Source organism: Nematolebias whitei, chromosome 11 (assembly GCF_014905685.2).
Source record: "Nematolebias whitei isolate Nwh7 chromosome 11, NemWhi1, whole genome shotgun sequence".
Taxonomy (NCBI): domain Eukaryota; kingdom Metazoa; phylum Chordata; class Actinopteri; order Cyprinodontiformes; family Rivulidae; genus Nematolebias; species Nematolebias whitei.
This window is the reverse complement of record NC_056508.1, coordinates 31,284,953-31,309,972: the sequence shown is the minus strand read 5'-3', so window position 1 is coordinate 31,309,972 and position 25,020 is coordinate 31,284,953. Positions and strand designations below refer to the sequence as shown.

At 39.8% G+C, this 25,020-nt stretch overlaps 2 protein-coding genes and 1 non-coding gene across 5 annotated transcripts; 1 reads left to right on the top strand and 2 right to left on the bottom strand.

The window, feature by feature from the left end:
* Positions 1-196: 196 nt before the first annotated feature.
* zgc:153867 (uncharacterized protein LOC337226 homolog) lies at positions 197-9,649 on the bottom strand. Of its 3 annotated transcripts, XM_037684879.1 has the most exons (7): positions 6,811-6,928; positions 6,408-6,435; positions 3,809-3,952; positions 2,377-2,550; positions 2,026-2,103; positions 1,494-1,528; positions 197-509 (listed from the first exon to the last, which is right to left on the bottom strand). In XM_037684879.1, exons 1-6 carry the CDS (start codon positions 6,811-6,813, stop codon positions 1,500-1,502), a joined length of 456 nt encoding a protein of 151 aa, XP_037540807.1. In that variant the 5' UTR covers positions 6,814-6,928; the 3' UTR covers positions 197-509; positions 1,494-1,499. The 3 variants fall into 3 exon arrangements, with proteins under 3 accessions (XP_037540807.1, XP_037540804.1, XP_037540805.1); XM_037684876.1 differs by lacking the exons at positions 1,494-1,528; positions 6,811-6,928 and adding an exon at positions 9,473-9,649; XM_037684877.1 differs by lacking the exons at positions 1,494-1,528; positions 6,408-6,435; positions 6,811-6,928 and adding exons at positions 6,163-6,190; positions 9,473-9,649.
* A 9,894-nt stretch (positions 9,650-19,543) lies between these two features.
* On the top strand, positions 19,544-21,808 carry neurod4 (neuronal differentiation 4). Its single transcript, XM_037684173.1, has 2 exons — positions 19,544-19,709; positions 20,295-21,808. Exon 2 carries the CDS (start codon positions 20,301-20,303, stop codon positions 21,366-21,368), a length of 1,068 nt encoding a protein of 355 aa, XP_037540101.1. The 5' UTR covers positions 19,544-19,709; positions 20,295-20,300; the 3' UTR covers positions 21,369-21,808.
* A 2,551-nt stretch (positions 21,809-24,359) lies between these two features.
* Positions 24,360-24,430, bottom strand: trnag-ccc. Its single transcript has one exon. It is a non-coding gene; the product is annotated as a tRNA-Gly (tRNA).
* Positions 24,431-25,020: the final 590 nt, after the last annotated feature.

The following is a 25,020-nucleotide window of genomic DNA, read 5'->3' as shown; positions in this document are numbered from 1 at the left end:
TTCTAGCAGCAGCACTGCCCTCTGCTGTTACAGACAACTGAACACAACTGACTAAAGAAAAAAATATGTAGCAAAAAACTTTAATACAGTAATAACATAGGAACCCAATCATCATTTATACAACTATGGATTTTGATATACTTGTTTTTTTCTCTCTATAGTTATCAGTTTTGACAAATGAAGACAACCGGTAGCATTTTGTACATATTTAATATTTTATTGTTTTAATGTTGACCGGCATCAACAAAACACTTTTATGTTATAAATGTTGCATGACGTATAGTGATACAAGTTGCTCATAAAAATGAACAGAGCTGAAAATGGTCACCTATGATTTTTCCTAAGGAATGTAAAGGCACTTCTTAAATTAAAACCGTCTTATTAAAAAAAAAAAAAAAAAAAAGTTGTGTAGGTCTGAAAAAGCTAAATGCAAAAATGGACATGACAGAAAAAAAAAAAAGTGTGTAATGGACTTCATCTTCAACCGCTCATGACCATTCTGACCAGTTCTGGAAAAGACAAACGAAGAGGGAAAAATTAGTTTTATTGATTAAAATAATGGAGAAACCTCCAACTACAGCATGGTGAGTTCAAGTAGTAGATGCTGCATTTGGAGGCAGACCCCCCCGCCCCCCATTCATGTTCTGCTCACCCAGAGCAAAGACGAGGGTCAGTCATATAAGGTATAAAGAAAAAGGTGAGGTAATTATTTCGATCTCCTTTCAGCCAAAGCAGCTGGCTCTTTAAGATCCACAGGAAGTTGGTTAGAGAAGCCTTCGATGGATATTTTCCTTTAGCTGAGAAGCAGAGAAAAGGGAAGATTGGGGAGCTACAGTCCAGTCAGTGCAGCCAGCTACTGTATAACTCCAGTTTTCATCAGTACATAAAAGAAAATTGTCAGCAACAGAGCAACCTAATGGAATGTTTTGGTTAGTAGTGGAAAAAAGGAACTTGTCCATTCTTCCAAATCCGGTGCCTACACACGGCGCACAAATGTAAAACTCCTCCGACACCAACTAAAGAAAAGACCTGTTTGAAAAAGGCACCAGTAACATGCAAATAAAATGAGGAAAGACGCCTGATTACACCACAGTGCAGTTATAGGTTACCACCAGGCTTTGCCTGAATGAAACCAGTCTCTTCCCTGTGTCCACCGTTTTCCCGTACAGAATGTACGGACCCATGCAGAGAGGCATGCTGCAGCCAGGCGTCAAGGCAAAGGGCTGCAGGAAAGAAATGGAGCGGCAGGAGGCTACACGTTGTTCAAAGCCTCAGGTCTGAAGGTGAGGGACACTGCCAGGCTTTTCCACAGAAACCTACAGGTCAGACCTACTTTAAAATAACACACTGACCCTTGTTGCCAATCTGAACAAAGCAATCATAAACTAGTATTGTTAGAATAGGTTTAGCTGGATGGGGTATTTTAGAACACAAGAGCAGTAAAGCCTGGAGGTGTCCGTCCCCCCCCTCAATGTTTACATTAATGCCCGTACCAGCCATCAGCCTGACATGATGTGGCGAACAAATGCTGTGGAGGAAGAACATTGAACACATCGTCAGATATTACAATCCAATCATATTTCATCAACACGCAGTAATTAGTGTTAGAAGAGAACACACATTATGTGACGTCCCAAGAAAGGCCCTGTTGAAAGTTTAAGTTGTGGATTACAACCGTGTTACTTTGAAATACATCTTTGAATTTCCTATGATTTGTACCAAAAGTTGATGACCAAGTCGTTTTATGCAGCGAGTTAGAAGACAAAGACTAAAGTCAACTTCACATGACAAGATTTTAGTCAAGACAGTTGGAGGAAGAACGTAAGCAAACGCATTTACAAAAATCCAAGCTATACTTCAGCCCTCAGTCTACTGACGCAAACAAGTTTTAAATGAAACACCGCAGTGACGTGCATCAACGAGGTTTCAAGATCATCTCATCAAGACTACGGTATTTATGATAAATAAATCAAGTAGCTTTACTTGAGTTTAATTACAGAGTATTTATTTGTTTTTTGCTCTCACCTTCATAATTAATGCAGCCATTTGCATCTTCGTGTCCAGCCAAGAGCGTCTCCACCTCCTCCTCTGTCATTTTCTCACCTGAAGGCAAAAGGTAAAAACATTCATTTAGATTGTCAAGAAGTTACGTCAGGGACTTATAAACAGATCAGTTCTGAGTGCAGTGCAGAAAAGATTGTGTAGAGACACCAAATGAATAAGCAGTTTTTTATTTCCACTGTTTGTACACAAATTCAGTTTTATTTATTATTAACCAAAGAAAAAGAAACATTTTTCTTTAAAAAACAGAAGTTTAATGTCAACTGATTTTTTTTTCAATCAATATATTCCTTACAGTATATGAATGCAACTTGCCTAATGTGGTGAGGACGTGACGTAGTTCTGCTCCCATCACTGTGCCGTTGCCCTCCTTGTCAAACACACGAAGTCCCTCCACAAAGTCCTCCATGGAGCCCTGGTCTTTGTTCTTTGCAATGGCCTGAAACATGGGCAGGAACTGCTCAAAGTCGAGCATCTTGGTGTTCATTTCTGCAACACGAGAGAAAATTTGTATCAATCAAACGAATTAAGAGTCTATTTCTAAGGTAAGGTGTTTACAAGAATTTCAAACTTGAAAGTTTTTTCCATTTTTATTACAAGGAGAAAATTAATATATCTGTAAAAATCTGTTTTTCACTAGTACCTAAGAAACTCCAAATTGTAAATCTTAGAACAAACAGACAACTGTTATTTTTTAATTAGTATGCGTTTTAAACACACTACAAATACATTATTGGTGACAAAATAAGCAAATATATAAATAAATGTATATATAATTATATTAGAAAAAACAATAACAAAAGAATAAATGTTGCAGAACAAAGATTAGGGGTAAAAATGATCAACTAAATAAAACAGAGGAAAAGAGCATCTTAATCTATTCTTAAATTTTTAATTCCTCACTTTAAAATACCGTAACAGATTTGCAGGTTAAATTGTTTAACTTTTTTCAACGAGTTGAAGACAAAAATTACATCAGTGTATTGTGTTCAAGTAAGCTTTCAATGAGCCCCGGGCTACTGCAGCAAGTCTCAGTAGTATAGTCACTTCAGCATTTTTCCTTATTTGAAGAACAATTATAACAATTTTTATGACATAAAAGACCAGTCCTCTGTCTCTTCTGCAGACTGGTTGATTTTTGTCTATAAAATGCTACTAAACAGTTGACCTCTTGTTGTCAAATAAGTTTATATTTAAATCAGTTAACATGTTTTGTCTAGAAAAAAAGAACGTTCCACAGTATGTGAAATACAACATGGTTCTTTTCTTTTTGTAATATGTTTACAACATATACATCTTAAAAGTTTCACATCAGATTGTTTTGGCCTCTTTAAAAACTTGCAGATGCCATTAACTTGTTGATGCTATTTAATGAAAATCAAAAACTCTGGACAACTGTGTCCACAGGAGGATACAAATTTATTTATTTAGTCAATCGATAGTTTTAAGGTGAGACTGAAAAGAGAGACCCAGCTGGTTATTGAACAGACATGGCTATATGGCAATCCAAAATGTTTTAATTGTGCCCACTGGGCATTATGGAGATGACAGGTCTTGTCCATACTGATGCTGATATTTATTCGAGGCTTAGTTCCAGATCTTCAGAATTGCAAATCTGATTCAAATTTGACAAAAAGCTTCACAGTCTAGACCCTTGATAAAGAAATTAATATAAAATTCAAAACAAAATGAATAATAGTAAGTTTTTACGATTTTTTTCGGTTTACGTTTATAATTTTCTTTTTACCATCAGCTTTGGGGTTGCCCAGGACTTTTAACACCTCAGCGTTTACAGGGTTCTGTCCCAGAGCCCGCATCACGTCCCCACACTGACTGAAGCTGATCTTCCCATCTCCTGTCCTGTCGAACAGCAGGAATGCCTCCTTATACTCTGCAGGACAGACATATAGCTTATTAAAAAAATGACACAGATGGCTAAAAAAAATACATAAAACAAATAAAACCAACAAACACAAAGCAGCCATGTGTAAAAGAGCAGCACACATAAAATTAGGATGATTGGAACGCAGACTGAAAACAAGCAGTAAACCCCAAAACATCACATTATAACAGATAAATAAGAGATGAACAAATTCTCCACTGATGTGGTACAATTTAGAGAAGGAAGGGGAGCCATAACTTATGTTTCCATACTCAGATTTATTTGAAATAAATATAAAAGTAGTTTAACTTGTATAAAAAACCCCACTATCAAATGTCAAATGTATTGCAACAAAAGAAGAATACCGTAATATTTTTCTCTGTAGTATGCTAATTCAAACAGCAAACATTCCTCCAGCTTCCTCAATTCAGAAAATGCACCCGTTTTCACCTTTTATTCACAAAAAAAGCTTCACTATTAGGAAAATGCATGCTTGGTTATCTTTGTTTAAACACAACATGCTCCGTGTGCTTCACGATCATATTTTTTATATATAATCACACATAAGAAGATCACAGTGAAAAAGTTTCCACAGACATTCATTACTGTCTACAAGTCAGTCCGAGGCCAAGGGCCACACGTTGGGCAATAGTTTTGCTTAAAACTTTGTCAATAACTGTTCGAGTCAATCCTGTTTGTTAGCAAAATATCTTGTAAAACGCTTGAGTGATGTTAGTGAAACTTTCAGGAAGTAATCACTGGATAAAGGCTTAAGCCTGATGGAAGTCAAATTGACCACATTTCCTCACTGCTGCTAAAAAAAATTATTTTTACCCTTAACATGTGTTTTTTTTTTTTTTGTATTTCTTCCAATAGAAAGTACACTATAATTCTATGCCCGTTTCTCCTTCCTATACCATCAAACCCCAGCCGGTCAAAGCAGATGGCCGCCCATCCTGAGCCTAGTTCTACTGGTTTCATCCTGTTAAAATGGAGATTTTTCTTTCCACTGTTGCCTTTGTGTTTGCTCAGGATGGGAGACTGCGACAAAATGAAGATTCAACACAATCTGCTGGCTCCCTTAGATAGATAATGTTTATTAATTGGCTTTTATTATTGTAAGTGAATGCTTTTGCACAGTGCCCTGAGACAACTTCTGTTGTGAGTGACTTGACGCTATAGAAATAAACTGAAACGGAAAATTGAAATTGGATGTTCGTCTACAGCTCACTAACATTTGGAGTCAAGCCATTTCAAGATGGCTGCACAGATAAACTGACTTTAGCAAACAACAAAATGGCTTTAACTCGGGTAATTTTACAGATAGTGAGCTACAGTTTGGTGTGGTAGTAGTTGAGTCATCCGTAACACTCCAAGCTCTGACACATATTGCAGAAGATTGTGCAAAATGTAATACAGTATATACATATGTATATAAATGAATATATATTTTGCTATCATAAAGATTCATAAGAACAAGTATGAATTTGTTTATGTCAAATGGAGCCAAGGTTTTATCATGGAGCAATAATGCTTTAACCAAACATCAGCCAGTCTATTTAAGATAAAAAAAATAAATAAAGGCTTTGCTCATATCTAACCATCAGAGAGACATAAGGTTGGATTGCACAATAACAGTGTTCTTGGTGTTATGGGACGTTTTTCCCAAAAGTACCATTGTGGAGTTTTTCCCTCCTTGATCTGAGGAATGTGCCTCTTCCCTTCTGGCATGTTAGCACTATTCCCAACACCATATTTGGTATCAGAGGAGGGGAGGAGGAGAGTGAGAGTAAGGATGGCCTATTATGTCAGTATTTAAACAAACCAGCTCTGAAACAAACAAAAAAACCATCCACCACTTTATCCAGCACCAAAAATGGGCACAAAGCCGATGAGCTACTAGGAAGATTTCAAGGAAAGCAAGATGACAACTATCTGATAAAAGCAGGATCCAACACAGTGTAACAAGACTACATTTGGCTTTGTAAAAACATCTTATAAACAAAAAAACACCACAACACCGGTCAAGGATGACGAGATTTATACATTGTGTAATGATTTGGACGTACTAGACAACTGTACAGAGCGGTTTTTAGACGTATTTACGAAACATATGGCTCCAGAACTGACATGCAGATCACACCTTACACACCCATAACTGCTACTGGTTTTTTTTTGTTTTGTTTTTTGTGCAAGGCGAGACCCTTTCGCCGACTTACCATGGATTTGATCCAAGTTAAATTCAATCTGAAAAGATCAAGCAGTTGCAAGAAGAAAAGTGATAAAAAAATTACAGCTATAGAGAAGAAAGTACAAGGCGAAACCACGACTACTGCAACGAGAAGCGGGTGATCAGCAGCGAAACAGGGCAAAGTTTCACCGGACACGATCAAGAATGTAAGCATGCGAAACAAGAAGAATCTGATGGAAATGTCCCCACAAACACACACATTCAAACACTTACCGAGGATTTGATCTTCTGAGAAGTCAGACTGTTCAGGAAGAAATTAAGCGAGATGAAAATGGTTGTTTCTGATGAGCAAATCCATCGGGTTGACGTCAGTGGCTCTGACATATTTTACTGTAATGTAAAACTAGGAAAGTGTCCAACTAAAGCACGTTTATAAAACTTAGATCAGACAAGACATACAAGCAATTCGAAAAGATCACCGTGTAATTTTACGGACAAAGCTAACGCTAGCTTAAAAAAAGTTGCACTTCCGCTTGGGACAGGCTTTTTCAGACGTTAAACTGATTTTGTAAAAGCAATATAATATATATTTATATATATATTCTTGTTAAATATTCATATCAACTTGCACAGCTGAGCTATGGCTATTTAGTTGTGTGAAACGAAGAAAACCTACCATTTTTGTGTAGGCTGAGGTGTGTCCCGAAACGACGGCAAACCAAAGACTAACGCGACCCAAGGCAGAGCGAGAAAAACCTTCGCTCCGCTGCGTAATGACGTCATAGAACGTGCGACGTGACGTCGCAGCAGGAAGACCGGATTAACTGCTGCTGCACACCATATATAGAAGCAACATCAGGCTGCTGCTGTTTGTATAAATTACACACTTTATAGATCTTTAAACCTACTGGACAATTCTGTTTGTGATTGCAGTAACATTTAAATGCAGTTCATTTTGAAGGATTTAATATAATTAGTGGAAAATTCAGAGGGGATGACCCAAACTCAAGCAGAATGAGTAGAACTGAAGAGCTTCACTGTGAAGTGACTGTGCACAGAACTAACAATTTAAATTATTATTTATTGTTGAATATTGCAAACAAGAAGTGTAAATGCAGCTATTATTTCTGATAGCAAAACACGTTTATTTCTTCCACAAGACTTTAAAATGCAGGTCTCTAGTGCTGAAGAAGAAAAAAAAGATAATTATAAAGAGCTTATTCACACTTTGAAGTACTCTGAGTGGGTACTACTAACTATGCCATTAAAAAATAAAACAGCCTGAAAAAATGTTAAGCATGATCCGAGGAACATAGCATCCACCCAAGCAAACACCCAAGATCTGAAAACTTGAGCTGTGCCAAGCGAATTTGGCCAACATGGTAAACACAACCATTCTTCAGTACTTCAGCTGACACTAATAGATTTGTGTGATCTCTTCCTGAGTCAGAGATTTTGTGACGATTTCTATTTTTTTGGGAAGTAGGATTAACTGGGAGTACAGCAGCATTAAAGTGTAATTGATGTATCCATTTATTTTCTGTACTTGCTTGATCCTGTGCAGGAGGGTTGCAGAAAGCAGGTGCTTATCCCCAACTGTCATTGGATAAGAGACTGTACAACCTGGGCAGTTTGCCAGTCCATCATGAATGGTTGAAATAATGACAGACCAGATCAAGCAAGTCGTAGGAATGTCTCGGTACAAACTTTTGAATGCTGGTCAGAATCATGATGATCAGTACATCTACTCTGTGGAAATACAATTACTGGGTATGTAGGTTGAAAACCAACAGGAGCAACGCCACTGGATGAATGATACAAGACTGGGAATAGGGGAAATATCTGACTCTGCAAGCAGCTGATGTTCTCAGAAACTGTGCTGATTCCACATTGTGAGATCTTGGAAGGTTCCCGTGAGTATATTCTCCCAAAGCCCATCTAAAAATAAACAAAAAATTATGAAAGTTCTTGATTACTTTGTATTAAGGATGGAGCTGGACATGCATGAGGGATGGAGGTCAGTGAACTTGCTTTTCCTAACAGTCTTTTCAATCTACTTACTGTCTTTGCCCAGGCGTAAGTCTTTCCTGTGGACAGTGGCCTACTTCTTCTCACAGGCTAAGTAGGACAGTCTCACTTCACAAACCCATGCAGTGCAGTGTAACACATAAGGCTGATGAAGGTGGCAGCAAAGCTCAAGTATCAACCAAGCTGAAGCATATAACAACAAACTGTCTTGTGTGGGGCATCATTAATTTGTGTTTTTTCACCACTTTAATAATAAAACGTTTGTGCATTGATGATCAAATGTTTAAATTTCACACACTTATGTCAGTCATATATTGCAAGAAATGTAAACAACTTGTTCGTTCTGTGCTGAATCCATCCATCCATCCATTTTCTTTACCCGTTTATTCCATTTTGGGTCACGGGGGTCGCTGGTGCCCATGTCCAGCAATCACTGTGCGAGGGGCAGGGTACACCCTGGACGGGTCGCAAGTCCATCACAGGGCCACATAGAGACAAACGAGACAAACAACCATTCACTCTCTCACTCACACCTAGGGACAATTTAGAGTTACCAATCAGCCTAACATGTATGTTTTTGGTCTGTGGGAGGAAACCGGAGCACCCGGAGAAAACCCACGCATGCATGGAGAGAACATGCAAACTCCACCCAGAAAGGCCCCTGGACCGGGGTTTGAACCAGGGACCTGCTCGCTGAGAGGCAGCAGCTCTACCAGTTGCGCCACCGTGCTGCCTCTGTGCTGAATCATTTATTTTAAAAACTCTATGACAGGAAACTGAGAGGATAAGCTGAGAGAAAAATCATTTCAAAATTTGGGAGTACCACTTGCCCTTATAAGCATGGGTAAACCCCTGATTTGTCATTTTTCAGTTTTCATAAAGATGGATTTTCTTTTGCAAAAATAACTCATTGCGGTTTGATTTCAGTTTTGAACAGCAATCCTGACCCTTACAGAGAATTAAAAATATCTCACTGTGTAGCAGGAAACTGTCTATGGAGGTCACTGACTGACAACCATTAGTCTGTGGCCCATTTTAGTTCTAAAGTTAGATTTGTTCTAATTTCAGATTGAAGCTACAGAATGTGGGCTAGTTCTTTTAGATCAAATTGCAAACACTCTTATGTAAATTAAGATAAAATCATCCCATTCTAATAGCCAATATTGTTAATTAGATTAATACAACTGACATACATCTTGTGTGTGAATTATATATGTATGACATACGTCTGAATGAATTGAGCATACTTTATTTAAAAGACACAAATAATGAATACCCCACATGAGCATAATATCAACTAATCCACTCACCTCCAAAGTACTGGGGTCAAATGGTGAATCAGAAGGACGTAGCATCCTCGGCTTCTGCTCTGGAATGGATTTTGGAGCTGCAGGAGCTGCAGGCAGGCACGGGTAGGGAGGACCCAGTTGCGGTTGGGCCTCTGGCGAAGGAGACTTTTTAATGGAGGGTTCTCTTTTTGGTGCCATTCCTGATGTTCTGGACGACCAGAAGTCGGTGAGAAATCTCTGCAACCGTTGTTTTAGTGTGGCTGCTGCACTTTTCAAACTGAGTAATGAAGTGTGCCAGCTGTGGGAATCCAGAGGAGAGGGGGAGGAGGAGGAGGAGAGCAGCAGTGTGATGCTGATGAAGCTCAGGGACTAGAAGGTGGATGAAGCAGAGGTGGATGTATGAAAGAGCATGTGAGTAAAAATGTGAATCATTTTATGAGGAGGTGTGTAGGTGGTGTGGAGATGAGTGCAAAATGAAAAAACAGATCTTGTACTCTCTATTTACACATGACTGTACAAGCACAGCTCAAATGTCATCCTCAAGTACGCTAATGATGACACCACCATCCTGGGCTTCACCACTACCAACAACAAGAGTGCCTACAGAGATGAGGTGAAATCACTGACCAGCTGGTGTCAGGAAAATAACCTCTCTCTAAATGTCAGAAAAACAAAGGAGATGATAGTGGACTTCAGGAAACAGTGTGGAGGCCAGCACTCCACCATCTACATAAACAACGCTGAGGTGGAGCAAGTCAGCCGCTTCAAGTTCCTCAACGTTCACATTACTGAGGATCTGTCCTGGACTTTACATACAGACACTGTGGTCAAGGAAGCCCGGCAAAGATTCTACTTCCTAAGAAGACTAAAGAAGTTTGGTACGAACACCAGCATCCTCACCAACTTTTATAGGTGCACCGTTGAGAGCCTGCTGACAGGCTGCATCACAGGGCGGTACGGGAACTGCACCAGTCAGAGCTGGAAAGCACTACAGAGGGTGGTGCAAACAGCAGAGGACATCACTGGCAGCAGTCTCCACACCATCCAGGACATCTACCACAGCTGATGTCTGCGTAAAGCACACAGCATCATTAAGGACCACACCCACCCAGCACAAGGACTTTTCCATCTACTCTCAGGCAGAGGAGTCTGTCATTGTGCACGAAAAAACTCAAAGACAGTTATTACCCACAAGCTGTCAGATTACTGAACTCTTGATTATACTGAACAATTGACAATAACATTGCACCAAGCCACATCTGTGATAACTACTAGTATGTTTATTGCTGCTGCACGATGTGGCTGCATCATGTATGTCACTACCTTACCATCATAATTCAATTAGTCTCAATGTTACTCACTACCTGCAACAACCTGTCACACAACCTGTGTAGTATATGTTAATGTGCAATATATATCATGTGCATTTAAGCGAATATTACTACCTTGAAATGCTTATTCATACTAATTCATCGTACTTGCACTGTTATATTCTACCATGTTGTTGTTCACTGTATTTCTCTTTGACCTTGTAAATATTATATTTCTTTTTCACTTTTTGGTATTTTATTTTGTACTCTTATTGCTTGCATGCTTTAGTATTTCTTTTTTGCTTGTTTGTTTGTTTGTTTTTAGAGAGTCAACAAAGTTCATGCTCAATCATCCAGGTATCTTATCCAATAATTCTCAGTCGAATCTTTTCTTTTCATCCTGAACATTTCATTGCATTGTTGTCCTTGTTTTAACCTGCATGTGACAACTAAACAACACATAACCCACATTTAGATTTAACTGCAGAATCCAAGCACATGCTTCTTTGTGTCAGAAAAGTGTGTATTTCTGTATGCGGTTTAGTCAAAATATCTAAGAAACACATTAGTTTGTTCGGTTGCTTAAAAAGAGTGAGAGGTTATGAAAACATATTTTATTGACAGTCTAACAAGGTCAAGTCATATCCTCTGGACAGATTATTTTTTGCTGATACGTTTAGTCTTTTTTTCCAAAAAGTCTTTTGAACATAAGACTAAACGTATCAGCAAAGAAGAATCTGTCCAGAGGACATGACTTCTTTGTTAGATTTATCTACCTGGGTTTTTGAGCAGCATCAGGATGTAAGAGCCAATTGGAAACAAACTGTTTGACTCCTCTCCACAAAATCTGTTCATGTTCATAGATCCTGCAGAATCTTGGACACTGCTATGTACTTAATAAAAAAAAGGTTTATATTGTTTTGTAAAACACATGATATTTCTGAATGACTCAGAAGAGGAAAATAATAAGAAAATTCCTATTTGCAGAAATGTGTATTTTGTGCAGCAATCACAACAGGTATTTGCCACATTTTAATAGTTGGCTTAACTTATTTATTTAAAACATGGATATAAGGTCATCAAATGGCTTGAACTTCAACAGTTCCTATGCAGCATTACAGTTTGATTCCCCTTTAAGATGATGTCATCTAAAAATATGGGCTCTTCACCAGTTGGGTTTTAATGACTTTGGCCATGAAAAGATGTTCACTTTTGATCTTTTTTACAGCTTAATTTTGTTTGCATCATTAATTTTACTGATATCAGGCAATACTTTTTAAAGTTTCTCTGAGCTCCATGATTTCACAGAATCATGCCTTTTTCTGTGCAGAACTCTGGCCAATAAAGTCACAACCATACAGTAAATGTTTTCAACAATTTTTTCCTGTCAAAGCATTTATAACGCGTCTTCATAAAAAACGTCCTGCTGTGCTGATATGTTTTCTCCCCTTAAAAAAATAAATAAATAAAACACGAGCTTGCATGTTCTTTTTTCTTTTTCAAAGATCCAGAAGCACACATTTCCCCAACTGTTCCTCATGCTATGTTTTACCATAAAATTAAAAACACCTTCGTTTGGTTGTTTCTTTAATTGTTGGCTTTAGTTCATATTTCATAATGTCACATTTGTTGAAACTCTTTCATGAGCTTTTTATATATTTTATTCAACATAAATACAATAACCATTCCACTATCGGCACCATGTGCTGCTTCTTAATGAGATCCAGCTGAACATTTAGGATATTGCAGATAAACTAGTAATCACATTAACCAAAGGGACTCTGCAGTCTAAAGAAGAAACAGTAGATGTCACTATAACACACAGCATTGACTTTCTGCACAGAGAAGTGGATCTTAAAGTGCCATCCACCCATCCATCCATAGCACTTATTAAAATCATCGTTTACGCGTCTCGTGCATCAGAACAATAAGGATCTAAGACCTCGCTGTGCGACACAACAGCACTTCAGGGTTTTTATCAAACATATGGTTTTAAAACACCAACAACACAAATTCATAAAATTATGTCCTTAGCAAAAATAAAATAATATGGAATGAGATAAATTACAATCGCAGAATGTGTTTATTCTGGAGACTTCAACTGTTGGATATGATAATAGATTGTGTCAGCCTGCTGTCTGTCCTGCAGCTGATTCGCTCAGGAGTCTGCCGAGCAGACAGCTCAGTGTCAAACAGTTTAAGCGGATTAGCAGGGCCTCACGTTTTCTTTATCGTTTCCAACAATAATCCACAACAGGCCAGAGATAATTTCAGGAATATCCTGTGTGTCTGCTCTGGAATGGATTATCAGCAGTATGGCTTTATTGCAATAATTAGAAAATTAAAATATTATCCCTTTTGTCTCCTGTGGGTGTTTTTCCAAAACTTTCTTCTCTGAATTGCCAGATATAAAATTGGAAAATGATCAATTCCCCTTATTTAATGTTGAGTGTTGTGAAAGCAGATTCAATTACTCCAACTTAAAGGAAATGTTTTAACAGCTCCTCCGAGGTGCCCCAACAGACTAATGAAATTATGGCAGCTCTCCCAACTAATGTCATTCAGAGTACCCCCTGCATCAGCAAATCTCCAAACCACCTGATTTATTTTTAATGATATTACACCCTCAGTCGACTGTGTCATGGTAATAATCAGGGCTGCTCCAGCTGCTTCTAGATCACATTAGCCAGGCTTAATATTGACAGTGGTGGGCCTAATAAACAATGAGGCTGAAGGGAGAGGGAGCTTAGAGGCAGCCTAGCCAGTGGGTATTCTGCAGGAGGCAGAGGAGGTGCAGGCCAGGATGCTCCGGTTCTCTATGCCCTGGAGGACTGGCACTGGCATTATGCATCTGTTTTATAGCTCCGTGGAGCTTTAAATCCACCAAATACAGACCCCACAAACCCAAGACATCAAAACCACACTGAAAGGAGGGGCATGAAACTTGTGGCAACTTGATTGTCTGCTATTTGGAAGCTGAGACCTGCCAAGACAACAGCTCAGCAGCTGCACGTACTGTAGGTTCCTGCTGTGATGAGACATTTGAATAAAGCTCAAGGGGAACCGCTCTGCAGAGCTCACCTTGCAGTCGGATGATAGTGATACGAAAAAAAAAATCTAATCAAGCTTTCTAAACTGAATGCAAAGCATTTAACAGAAAACGTGATCTAACAGAAATCTAGTTCATTTAGCTTGCAATAATCAGATTCTTTACAATGAAAAGATTCTGCAGTTGATTTTGATTAGTGAAATGGTTTCTTCCATTCAGCAAATTTATTTCTGAGGCTTGTCTAGTTGCCCTATTTGCATAATGGTCACACTGGGATTCAGACTGGGCCACTTGTGGGATACTTGCACCTGATCACAGATGCACCGTGTGGCTCCCTGCCAATCACACCTTTGCTGTTGATTCTCCTTCAAACAAAAGATCACCTGTCTTTGTCCATTTTACATGTTGTTCATTAGCTGAAAAACGTCCACGTATAGTGAGATTTTTATCCTCTGTCTCAAATTGTTGTTAGGATCCGACGGGATTTTGTGTGGGGGCCCACAGATTAGCGTTGTTGATTAGTGGCTGGGCGTAATCCTTTCAGACCCTCTCTCTCCAAAACACCCCAGGGATATGCCCATCTCTCCAAGGACCAGTAGCGTGGCAGATGGATAACCCCCCCCCCCCCCCCCCCCCCACCCAACTGCACAACAACAAAAAAAAAAAAACAGTGTTGATGTCCTGGGACGGAGGTTGTAAAGTATCCTGTATCTGAAACCACGGGCACCTTTGTTTAATGGCTCTCTCCTCACTTAGTGAGAATTGCCCTCAGGCCCGATTCCCATTCTGTAGCCACATTTCTGCTGGATTGGAATGCTTCCCTAACCCATTAGCTCAAAGCAAAAAGGAATAAGCGACAATCAATCTGCTTATAGTGTCAAGATGAACTGCTGCTATATAGATCTTATCAAAATTCACCATGGTGGCCTGAAGATTGAAGTTACTGACATACTAGTTTAATGGACTTGACAACCCATGTTCTAGATATGTATTTTATATTAATGATGATGCTGAATCTGATACTGCAAGAGTCAAAGGTTTCCAAAAAACAAAAAAAGCAATTCAGTCGTTTAAAAAAAAAAAAGTTAATGCATTTCTGTTTAAAATGAGTCAAATGTTTCAGTTTGCTGCCAGGGAAAATTAAAAACACAACTGTAATCTTCTATTCACACAACAATTGGAATTTAAACCAATAAAAAATAAAAATACACGTTTAAACTTTGGTTTCTGTGAAATTTGTGAAATATAATTCAAACTTTGAAATGCACCAAATCTTGTTTCATGAAAAAAACATCTTACCTGGATATAAGGGTTTTGTTAAGACTGTGTGTACAGTATAAGAAGTGCATGTGTAACTCACAAAATATTAATTACATTTAAGCCTAATATAGATTAGAATCTCAAATAAAGTGTGCAAAACAGTTGGAAACAATGCAGATGTATGTAGAAGTGAATTCAACTCGTAGTTTGCCAACAATACAAATCCTTGCCACCCTGTGCCACATCAGCCCCCGACAACTTGCCTCCATCTTTTATGATCCCTACAAAGGGCTCAGCTTTCCGAAGCGAGCCGGAGAGCATGTGCATAGACCGGAGCTTTAATTCCCATTGTATTCTTGTGATCTTGGTGTGTGCGTGTGTGTGTTTTAGCAAAAGAGGGAGAGGGAGATAGAGATGAAGAAAAAGACAGGAACAAGGACCCATCTGTCAGCGTAGTGCACAAATCCCTCCCAATCCACTCCGTGTCCCCTGGGACAGAAGGACACAACTCACTTGTGGCAGTTTTTTCTTCTTTAATTTTTTTATGAGTAGAAAAGGGATATTATACTAACAGCAACAATAGCTCTCACCATGGATTGGTGTTTTGATCATATATTTAAATTAAAGGCCTTGTTGGCTCTTAAAGAAATGCATCCTAAGTTATAGCTGTTCTTGCATTTGATTAGTTGTAGCAACAATCTTAAATTAGACTGACACCCAAGGTAAACTGGTACAACACCCAAAGATTACTGGTAATTTCTTACTGTTTCAATTAAATCTGTCTAGTGGTTCATGAAATATTTTGCTAACACAACAGGCAAAATTACACACAACCAAGCAAACATTTTATTGCCTATTTGCTTTTGATGGTGGGTCATAAACTCTACAAGTAGCAATCTCACTCAAAAGATTATATACACTGCCTGACCAAAAAAAAAAAGTCGCCACCAAAAAAAAGTTCACACTGATATTTTGTTGGACCGCCTTTAGCTTTGATTACAGCATGCGTTCGCAGTGGCATTGTTTCAATAAGCTTTTGCACTGTCATAAGATCTACTTCCATCCAGTGTTGCATTAATTTTTCACCAAGATCTTGCATTGATGGTGGCAGATTCTGACCACTGCGCAAAGCCTTCTCCAACACATCACAAAGATTCTCAGTGGGGTTAAGGTCTGGACGCTGTGGTGGACAATCCATGTGTGAAAATGACGTCTCGTGCTCCCAGAACCACTCTTTCACAATTCGAGCCCGATGAATCATGGCATTGTCATCTTGGAATATGCCCGTGCCATCAGGGAAGAAAAAAATCCATTGATGGAATAACCTGGTCATTCAGTATATTCAGGTCAGCTGACCTCATTCTTTGAGCACATACTGTTGCTGAACCTGGACCTGACCAACTGCAGCAGCCCTAGATCACTGCCCCCCACGGGCTTGTACAGTAAGCCACATTTTTTTCCTGGCCACATTTCTTCCTCGAAGACGATTGGTCCCCACTATCCTCCTAGTTTCTAATAGTTCTTAACCCAGCCCAGTTTTAGTAGTTTCTGCAATCTCCTTAGATCAAGGGTGCCAAACTCATTTACAAAAAAAAAGGGGGGGGGGGGGGGTCAAAATGAAAACCTTTTTCAAACTAAGGGCCAGTTTCAGAATCTACATTAACTCAAGTTAAGATACCAAACATCTTTTCTTGGTTGCAGGTTCCTCAACAAGAGTTTGATTGGTCTCATTTGACGTTCTCTGTTGCACTTTTGACAACATAATCAAAGAATATTGAAAAAATTAAAAAGATGAAAGTATTTTAGATTTAAAATAACATCTTGGGGGCCAGATAAGATGTCAACAAGGGCCACATTTGGACCCCAGGACTTGAGTTTGACACATATGCCTTAGATGTTTTCTCTGCTTGATGCCAATGATTTGACCCTTCTCAAATAGACTGACATCTTTTCCACAACCACGCGATGTATCTTTCAACATGGTTGTTTAAGAAATTAGAAGCAACTCATTGCACCAGTTGGAGTTAAATAACTTGTTGCCAGCTGAAAGATAATCACCCATGCAGTAATTATCCAATAGGAGGCTTGTATCTATTTTCTTAGTTAAATCCAGATACAGGCGGCTTTTTTTTTTTTTTTTTTTTTTTGTGGCCAGGCAGTGTATTTCCTAACATACTTGTAAAAATTAAGATACTGTTTGATTAATTTTTAAATAAACATAAAGCAAACTCATCAAAAGTTGGTGCAGACTTCATGGCCTCTTCCAGAGGTTTGGCTGTCTACCTTACTGCCTAAATTGGAGCAGGCTAATTCCCTTTTCTGTAATCAGTCAGTCATTTGGGATGCCGCGGGGGATTGTGGGAAACAGGGAAGCTTCAGTTCTCTTCAGACTGCAGGTGTGATGAGGCCATTCTAACACTGTACCTGGGGAGTTCTGAGCTCATCATATTATCCCCCCCCCACCCCACCCCCCCACCCCCACACACACACAGCTCATCTCGCCTCATGCCTTTATGACTCGCGCGCGCGCTGACCAGGGGCCGCGGGGACCGTTAGGTGGATAAACTGTTTTCAGCACCAGACATCGTCTTATAGGCATGGAGCGCGTCACGCTCGCGCATCCAAGCAACAGATGCCCCCACCTCACCCCAACCCCCCTCACGTCCCCTCCAAAAGCTTCCTATACCCGACCATCTGTTAGTCTCTGCGCAATAAATCGTCGGATAAGTGCCCGTTTTATGCGACGTTTCTGCTGAGCGCGTATTCAAATGAGTCGCGTGAAAAAAAACCCAAACAAACAGAAGAAGAAAAAAAGAAAAACCAGAATGAAGAGCCACAGTTGCTGAAGTTCACTCACGAGCACACTCGCGCGCGCACAACAATGGGATCAATGAGGGGGCACGTGCAAGTCGCGAGAGCCAGGCTGTGAGTGGCGGGCGATGACAATGACCCCCCGCTGCGCCGCGGCTTGCTGCGCACGAGACTGGCGGGCTGTGATTTACGCGGTGGAATTACCTTTATCACAAACACCAAGGAGGCATTTCAGTGACTCAGCTGAGTTAGAAATGTACTTTTTAAAAGCATCCAATTTAATAATAAACATTTAATAGTTTGCCGCAAACACAACAAAAATTAAACAGAAAATCCAAAAAAAGTTGGAAAGCCAATAAGTGTCGATTGTAACGCAGTTCATGAAGTACCTGTGTGTCTCTTACTGCACGGGTCGATTCAATAATCAGATTGTATTTCAGGGCGTGACGCTAAAAATGGATGAAAACAATCGAATCAGCGGCTAAAGAACGCGCACGCACCTGCTCTTTGCGCACCAAGCTGTCAGAATCACTTAAATGCGCGCACGAGGAGGAGCGTCTCTTCACTCCAACACCGTGCCTGCCTGCTCTGAGTTTAATTAGGTGGAAAATTCCTAATTCAACCGACTAATGACGACACACTGAGGCAACCCACTTAACAGCGCAGTGTGGATGTTTCCCCACTCTGAGCTGGTTTATCATATACAATCTGCAGCTTTCACACCATTGGGTTTTTTTTTCCGTACGTTTTTTTTTTTTGCATTTAATTCACATTTTGTGCTTCTTTTCATAAATTAAAACATTCAGGAGATGCTTTCACGTTTAGGTTTAAAAAAAAATACTTTTCAAAACCTTATTCATATTTTTTAAATACAATGATCACTCTTCAGTATGTCCCAAAAAAATTCACTTTTCAATCTTGTCAAACTTTTAGTTAAAAAAAACTGTTCAAAACTGTTCGTGTTTTGCTCCTTTTAGCCACTTTTAAATCTGATAACTTCAGCTTTTTCAGCCAGCGCGCGCGCTCATTCTGCAGTTTTGCAGAAAATGTAGTTTCTCTAGCTCAGAAAGGATTTTTACTAAACTGAAAGAGCACATGACCTCAGTTCTGTTCTGACTGAGACCGAGCTGGTCAGTTTGCAACCAAAAATAAATAAATAAAATAAAATAAAAGTATGTTATTGCACCAAATATCTTGTTTCATTTACGCAACAAGACAATGTGAAGCGTGTTTGTCATCAGAACGAGAGCTAATTTGATTTTTTTTTTTTTTTTTACAGATTATCTATGTTAGTTGATGATCAGATTTTATTTCAGAGCATGGCAGATGAGTCAATGGCTGGATAAAAACGCGCAAACCTTCTCATCTGAACACTTTGGCACCAGGTGCGCACTGTTTCCATCTTTGAACGCACCTTCTCTCACAGTGTATTTTTTAATATAGCCATATATGTTAATGTAGGATGGGCCACATGTGCACCAGAGTGCACGACCTCCCTGTTCTGCGCACGTTTAAGTTTTTTTTTTTTTTTTTCTAGACAAGAGTGAATCTCTTGTCTCCGGCCCGACACGCGCTTTTGAATAAGTTAGCTGTGGGTGGGGCGGCAGAGGGAGGTGCTTACCCAGCTAAAAGCAGAATCATTCGTCTGATCCGATCATTTAGACATGAAAGTTGCATGCGCGCTCATGGCTGTCTAAGGGGAGGACCACAGCTTTGAACAGGAGGGTGCACGAGAAAAAAAAAGCAAAAACAAAGCTAGTCTGGATTTTTATTTTTCTCTTTCTTTCACTTGTGATATCAGTTGACAGCAAGGGCTGAATCCAAACAGGTGAGTTTGTGTTATTTTGTTCATATAACATTTTAAAAAAAAAAGGGGGGGGGGGGGGGGGTGAAATTGTCTTGTTTAAAAATATGAGCAACTTCTTGCATATTTTCAAATTGGTTAAAAATATTTCTCTCATTAAAAATAATGTATTCTTTTAAACATAGTCTAAAATAAATTAGTTCTGATTACATCTTTTTAATTCAGAAATTTCAATAATGTGTTGCACTTTTGAGCATCAGTGAGCAACAATTTTCTGCAAAATAGCACCCCCCTGCCCAGAACCAATTAAGCACAATATAATAACAATAAGATACAAAGGGGGCAAAACCTGCCCCTCTTGTCCAAAAGACAAACTTTTTCTTCAGTATTGAAATATTACCCTTCATATCCATATTACAAGTTTTAATTATTATTATTTTTATTTGAAAGGCACTGACTCAGGGAGCACCCTGCAACGCTGAAGGTGCTTTTATTTTGGAGGCTTTGACATGTTTTCATGTGGATGAGTCAGTTTAAAACAACACAAGTGATCAGAGACTGGACAAAAGAACAAATAACAGACACTTTGGGCTGTTTTTCTTTTTTCAGATCAAAATGATGACCAGACCTTTTGGGAAGAGTGGAGATGTGAGTGATTTGGTGAGCTCCCTCAGTTGGCTGGATGAAGACGGCAGCTCTCAGGATGGAGACGAAAGTCCAGAGATGAGGGTTCGCCATGGCCTGGCAGTTGGGGCCCGGATCCACTCCTGCACAGAACTTGGCAGTGAGGACATGGAGGAAGAAGAAGAGGATGATGACGATGATGATAATGAAGAGGAGAGTGGACCAAATGGAGAAACAGGTCCCAAACGGAGAGGCCCCAAGAAGAAGAAGATGACCAAAGCTAGACAGGAGAGGTTTCGTACCCGAAGGATCAAGGCCAACGCCAGAGAACGCTCACGCATGCACGGGTTGAACAATGCTCTGGACAACCTGCGCAGAGTCATGCCCTGCTACTCCAAAACACAGAAACTGTCCAAGATTGAGACTCTGCGGCTGGCCCGCAACTACATCTGGGCTCTGTCGGAGGTGTTGGAGAACGGTCAGTCCCCAGAGAGCCATGGGTTTGTGGAGATGCTGTGTAAAGGTCTGTCTCAGCCCACTAGTAACCTCGTGGCTGGCTGCCTGCAGCTTGGACCCTCTCCTCTAATTTTGGACAAGCTGGAGGACAAATGTGGAGGCCCAGGAGTTGCTAATGGGGTGACAGGGCATCCCCTCAGCTACCCATCCCCAGGCCTTCCCAGCCCACCTTATGGCTCCCTGGAGGCATCCCACCTCCTTCACATGAAGGGACTGAAAGGGCCCCTGTACGACAACTCCTCCCCTCACGAGTGCAGCAGCGGCACACCTCCATACGATGGGCCCCTGACACCCCCCCTCAGCATCAACAGTAATTTTGCCCTGAAGCAGGAGCCTTCTCCACATGAATCAGATAGGAACTACACGGCCCATTCTGCTCACCATGCCCACTACCTCTCATCCCACCATTACCCTTTTACCACGACCGGCAGCTTACCAGTGGGGCCTCCGAGTCAGGCTTCTCGCTATGAGCTGCCCCTGGATGTGACCTTTGACTCCTTTGCCCCCTCCCACCTGGTCACGTCTCAGATAAGCACCATCTAGAGAACTGGACCAGTGTACAAACTGCTGTAAAAATGATCACCGCTGTTCTGACTATGGTTTAGATTTATGTTGTCGAGCTCTGGAGAGCAGCGAAAGCTCAACGAGGGAGAGACTCATCACCTCAACTCAGTCTACCTGATGCAAACATGCACGCATTAACAATAAATTATTTATTCTTTCATGTTTTTATTATATGTATACATTTGGTCTCGTTATTTCTGAATAAATTACCATTTCAGTTGTTAAAAGAGCACAACTAAGGATTAATTGACCAAAACATTCATGTTTGAACACAAGAGCTTTGCAAAACAAGAGCTCATCCAATAAACCCAGGTTAATTTGTGCACTAAGGTTTACAGTCAATGTCCTGATTTAAGGAAAGCAATACATTTATTTATGTATATTTAATATTTATTTTGATGATTCCATGTCATTTTTTATTTTTGTTTCAGCACAAATTTTATTTCACTGTCTTTTTTTGTCTATTGTTGCCATAGCTGTACTGTATTTAAGCTATTTATTCAGATGTCTTTCAGGTACTTGTTCATTTTGTGTTACAATTTTTTGTCAAAAATGTTCTGTTCATATTTTTCCGTTTCGCACTTAATTGAATAAATATTCTTATATTATATGCTATTTCCATAGTAACAATGTGTGGCATGGCTTTTTTATGTTATATTATTATCCCATTTCAGTGCTTTGATGCCTAGCATATTAATTGAGCACTTAAATAATATAAAAATCATAGATAATTATTTAAGTTTCATGAATAAAACATTTTTTCCTCAAAACTTTACTTCATCAAACAAATAAATCAATACTAAATGTCCCTTCTTTATATTTTACCAACAAAAGTCTATTGTAAGTAAATCAAATTTTAGCTTCTTTTTTTAAGTTACGCACAAAACACACTCATATTGGTGTTTGCTCCTTCCAGTCACTTTTTATTTTAAAATGTGCAACAATCTTAATAGCAATTGGATGCAAGTTTATGTTTGATAAGAGCTAAGTTTAACAGTTTAAGATGTAAAAACGGAGTTCTGCTCAAAGGAAATAATTTCACAGAAGCTAAAATGATAAAATAAAAAGGTGAATGATGAAAGAATGGAGGCAGATAGCAGGGAATTGTTGCAGGATGTGAGCATCTGTGGGTTGAGTCAGTGCATGATGTCATTTAAAGACTTGCTCTGAGGTCTCATATGAGGTCAGGAGGGAGGCTGCTGTGGGGGGGGGGGCATGGGAAAAACAGCTCAGGGGAACAGGTGAGCGTTCACTTTCTCTCACATGTGCCCCATTTTCCCATCAGGCTCATGCCAAAACACTGTGGGGCGAGAAGTCATTTTCCAATCAGTCATGCACATTTACTGAGAGCAAGAGAAGAATGGGATCTCTGCAGAGACGCCTTATGGATGATGTGCAAAATATAATGAACTCTCCATCATCGAAAACCCTTTCAGCAAGAAATTATTTTTTAGAGTACACCCAGCCAAGTTCCCAACACATGTCCATCAGTCACCTAATGAGCACAGGCTCAGTTTTGACTTTAATGATCACACTGAAGGACACGGTGGCTCTTGAAATAAACAAAGCACAGGGTGCAGAAATGGAGTGGGGAGAGTTAGCGATGGTGTGTACAAGTGTGTTTATCCTTGTGGACCTTTGGCACAATTGCATGAAGAAAAAGATGCTTTGGAGTCTCTTGTCCAAGAGAACCCCCCTCTGTTTTCAGCTACCTCTTCAAATGTTTGTCTTTTCCAGTTCTGGATAAAGTGCAGAAAGGCTACCGAAGAATAGGGAACGATTGTTTTAGTGGGCGCCACTGGTCTATTGTGAGCGCAGCCTGTTCTTTCTCTTGACCTGTGACCTGTATTGTTGTTGGGATTCGTGTTCAGGGAGGGCAGACAGCTGGGGGAGTCGTGGGGGGGCTGATGGACAGCTGGGCCAGTTTGTGGGGATAGACAGGAGAGTGTGAGAGCATGTGAGAGAAGCATGAGAGCGGGAGGGGAAATAACGTGTGTTATATAAAAACAGAAGGGCAGGAAAGAGCGCGGCACAGAGGGCAGATGAGGTGACAGAGGTCCTCGCTCTTCATTCACAAGTTTGTCCTCTTTGCTGTCGTGCATCAACCTCGGCACAGAAATGACACATAGCTATACAGACGCACTTGGCCTGTGAGAAAGTACTGCTGGAGGTTCCTTTTTGTCTCTATAAAAGTGTTTGGGGTTGAAATAGTGAATTATCCTCTGGAGTTCAAATACATGAGTGGGTGGATAAAGAAGCAATCTTTGTAAATTGACTTTGGATGCAAGATTACAAAACACAGGGACAAAGAGAACAGGGGATTGTCAGGGATTGGAGCATGGAGGAGAGCTTTTAGTTACATTAGGCAGTTTTAGAAATAATGCTTTTTGAAGGCTGTTGTCTCCAAAGCAAATAAATAAATAAATATTACAACCACAATGTGAGCTTTCAAAATAGATGTTTTTTGAGTAGAACTGCGATTCATGGGTGCAAAGAATAAATGGTGGAAAAACAAATAAAATGAGTCAAGAAATCACAACTTTACAGCACTTTACAGTTTAACAGATCAAATGGTACAGTTCATGCACTACATAAGAAGTAGTTTAGTTGCAACAGCAGTTCTTTATTATCGCCTGCATGTGGATGTGATAATGTTTTGGTCTCTCTGTGTGTCTATGACTCAGGCTGTGGGCAACACAAATTATTTCAAGGAATGCTAGGCCTTTCATTCCTAAAATGTTTTTGAGTTGTGCAATATTTTACAGTAACTACTAGGGATATACAATATTGTTGGCATGGTATCAGTATCAGCCAATATTAGCGATAAAGTTAAATATCGGACATCGGCCAATTCCATCAAGATAACTCACAAATATAAAAGGTGGTGTTTATCAATCAATCAACCTTTATTTATACAGGTAAATCCCATTGAGCCTTGAGGACTCATTTACAAGAGAGACCTGAAGGTAGTGCGCCGCCCGGGAAACGAACCCGGGTCGCAAGAATGGGAATCTTGCATGATACCACTACACCAGCGGCGCATGTTGTAGTGGTGTATATTTATATATACACAGTAGTCCCCCTCGTTTATCGCCAGAGATCCGTACCCTGAAGCCCCACGATAAGTGAAAAACCGCGAAGTAGGAATACCGTAAAAGTACAAGTAGTAACTAGTAGTTTATTTTAGTATTCGTATATATATATATATATATATATATATATATATATGTACGGTATATATGGCGTTTTAAACCCTTCCCACACTCTTGCAACATTCTAAACAATGTTTCTAAGCTCTAAATGCTCTAAAAGTGCACAGAATGTCATGATTTCATCTCTCTGCCTCCTCTGCTCTTTGCCCTCTGCAAGTGCTCTTGGCCACGCCCACTTCTCTGCTCTGCACGGAGAACAGCTGATCAGCTGCAGCAGGAAGTTTATGCAGTGTGGGCTGCACAAAAGTGCAGTAGGTGCTAAATAAATTAAAATAATTAATTTTAAATAAAAATGCCATGCCGATCATGTGGCTTATCCATCAACGAGCCAATTGTAGTTCATGTCCAATGTTATTTTGAAAAACCGCGATAGAGCGAGTCCGCGATAAAAGAACTGCAAAGTAGCGAGGGACTACTAT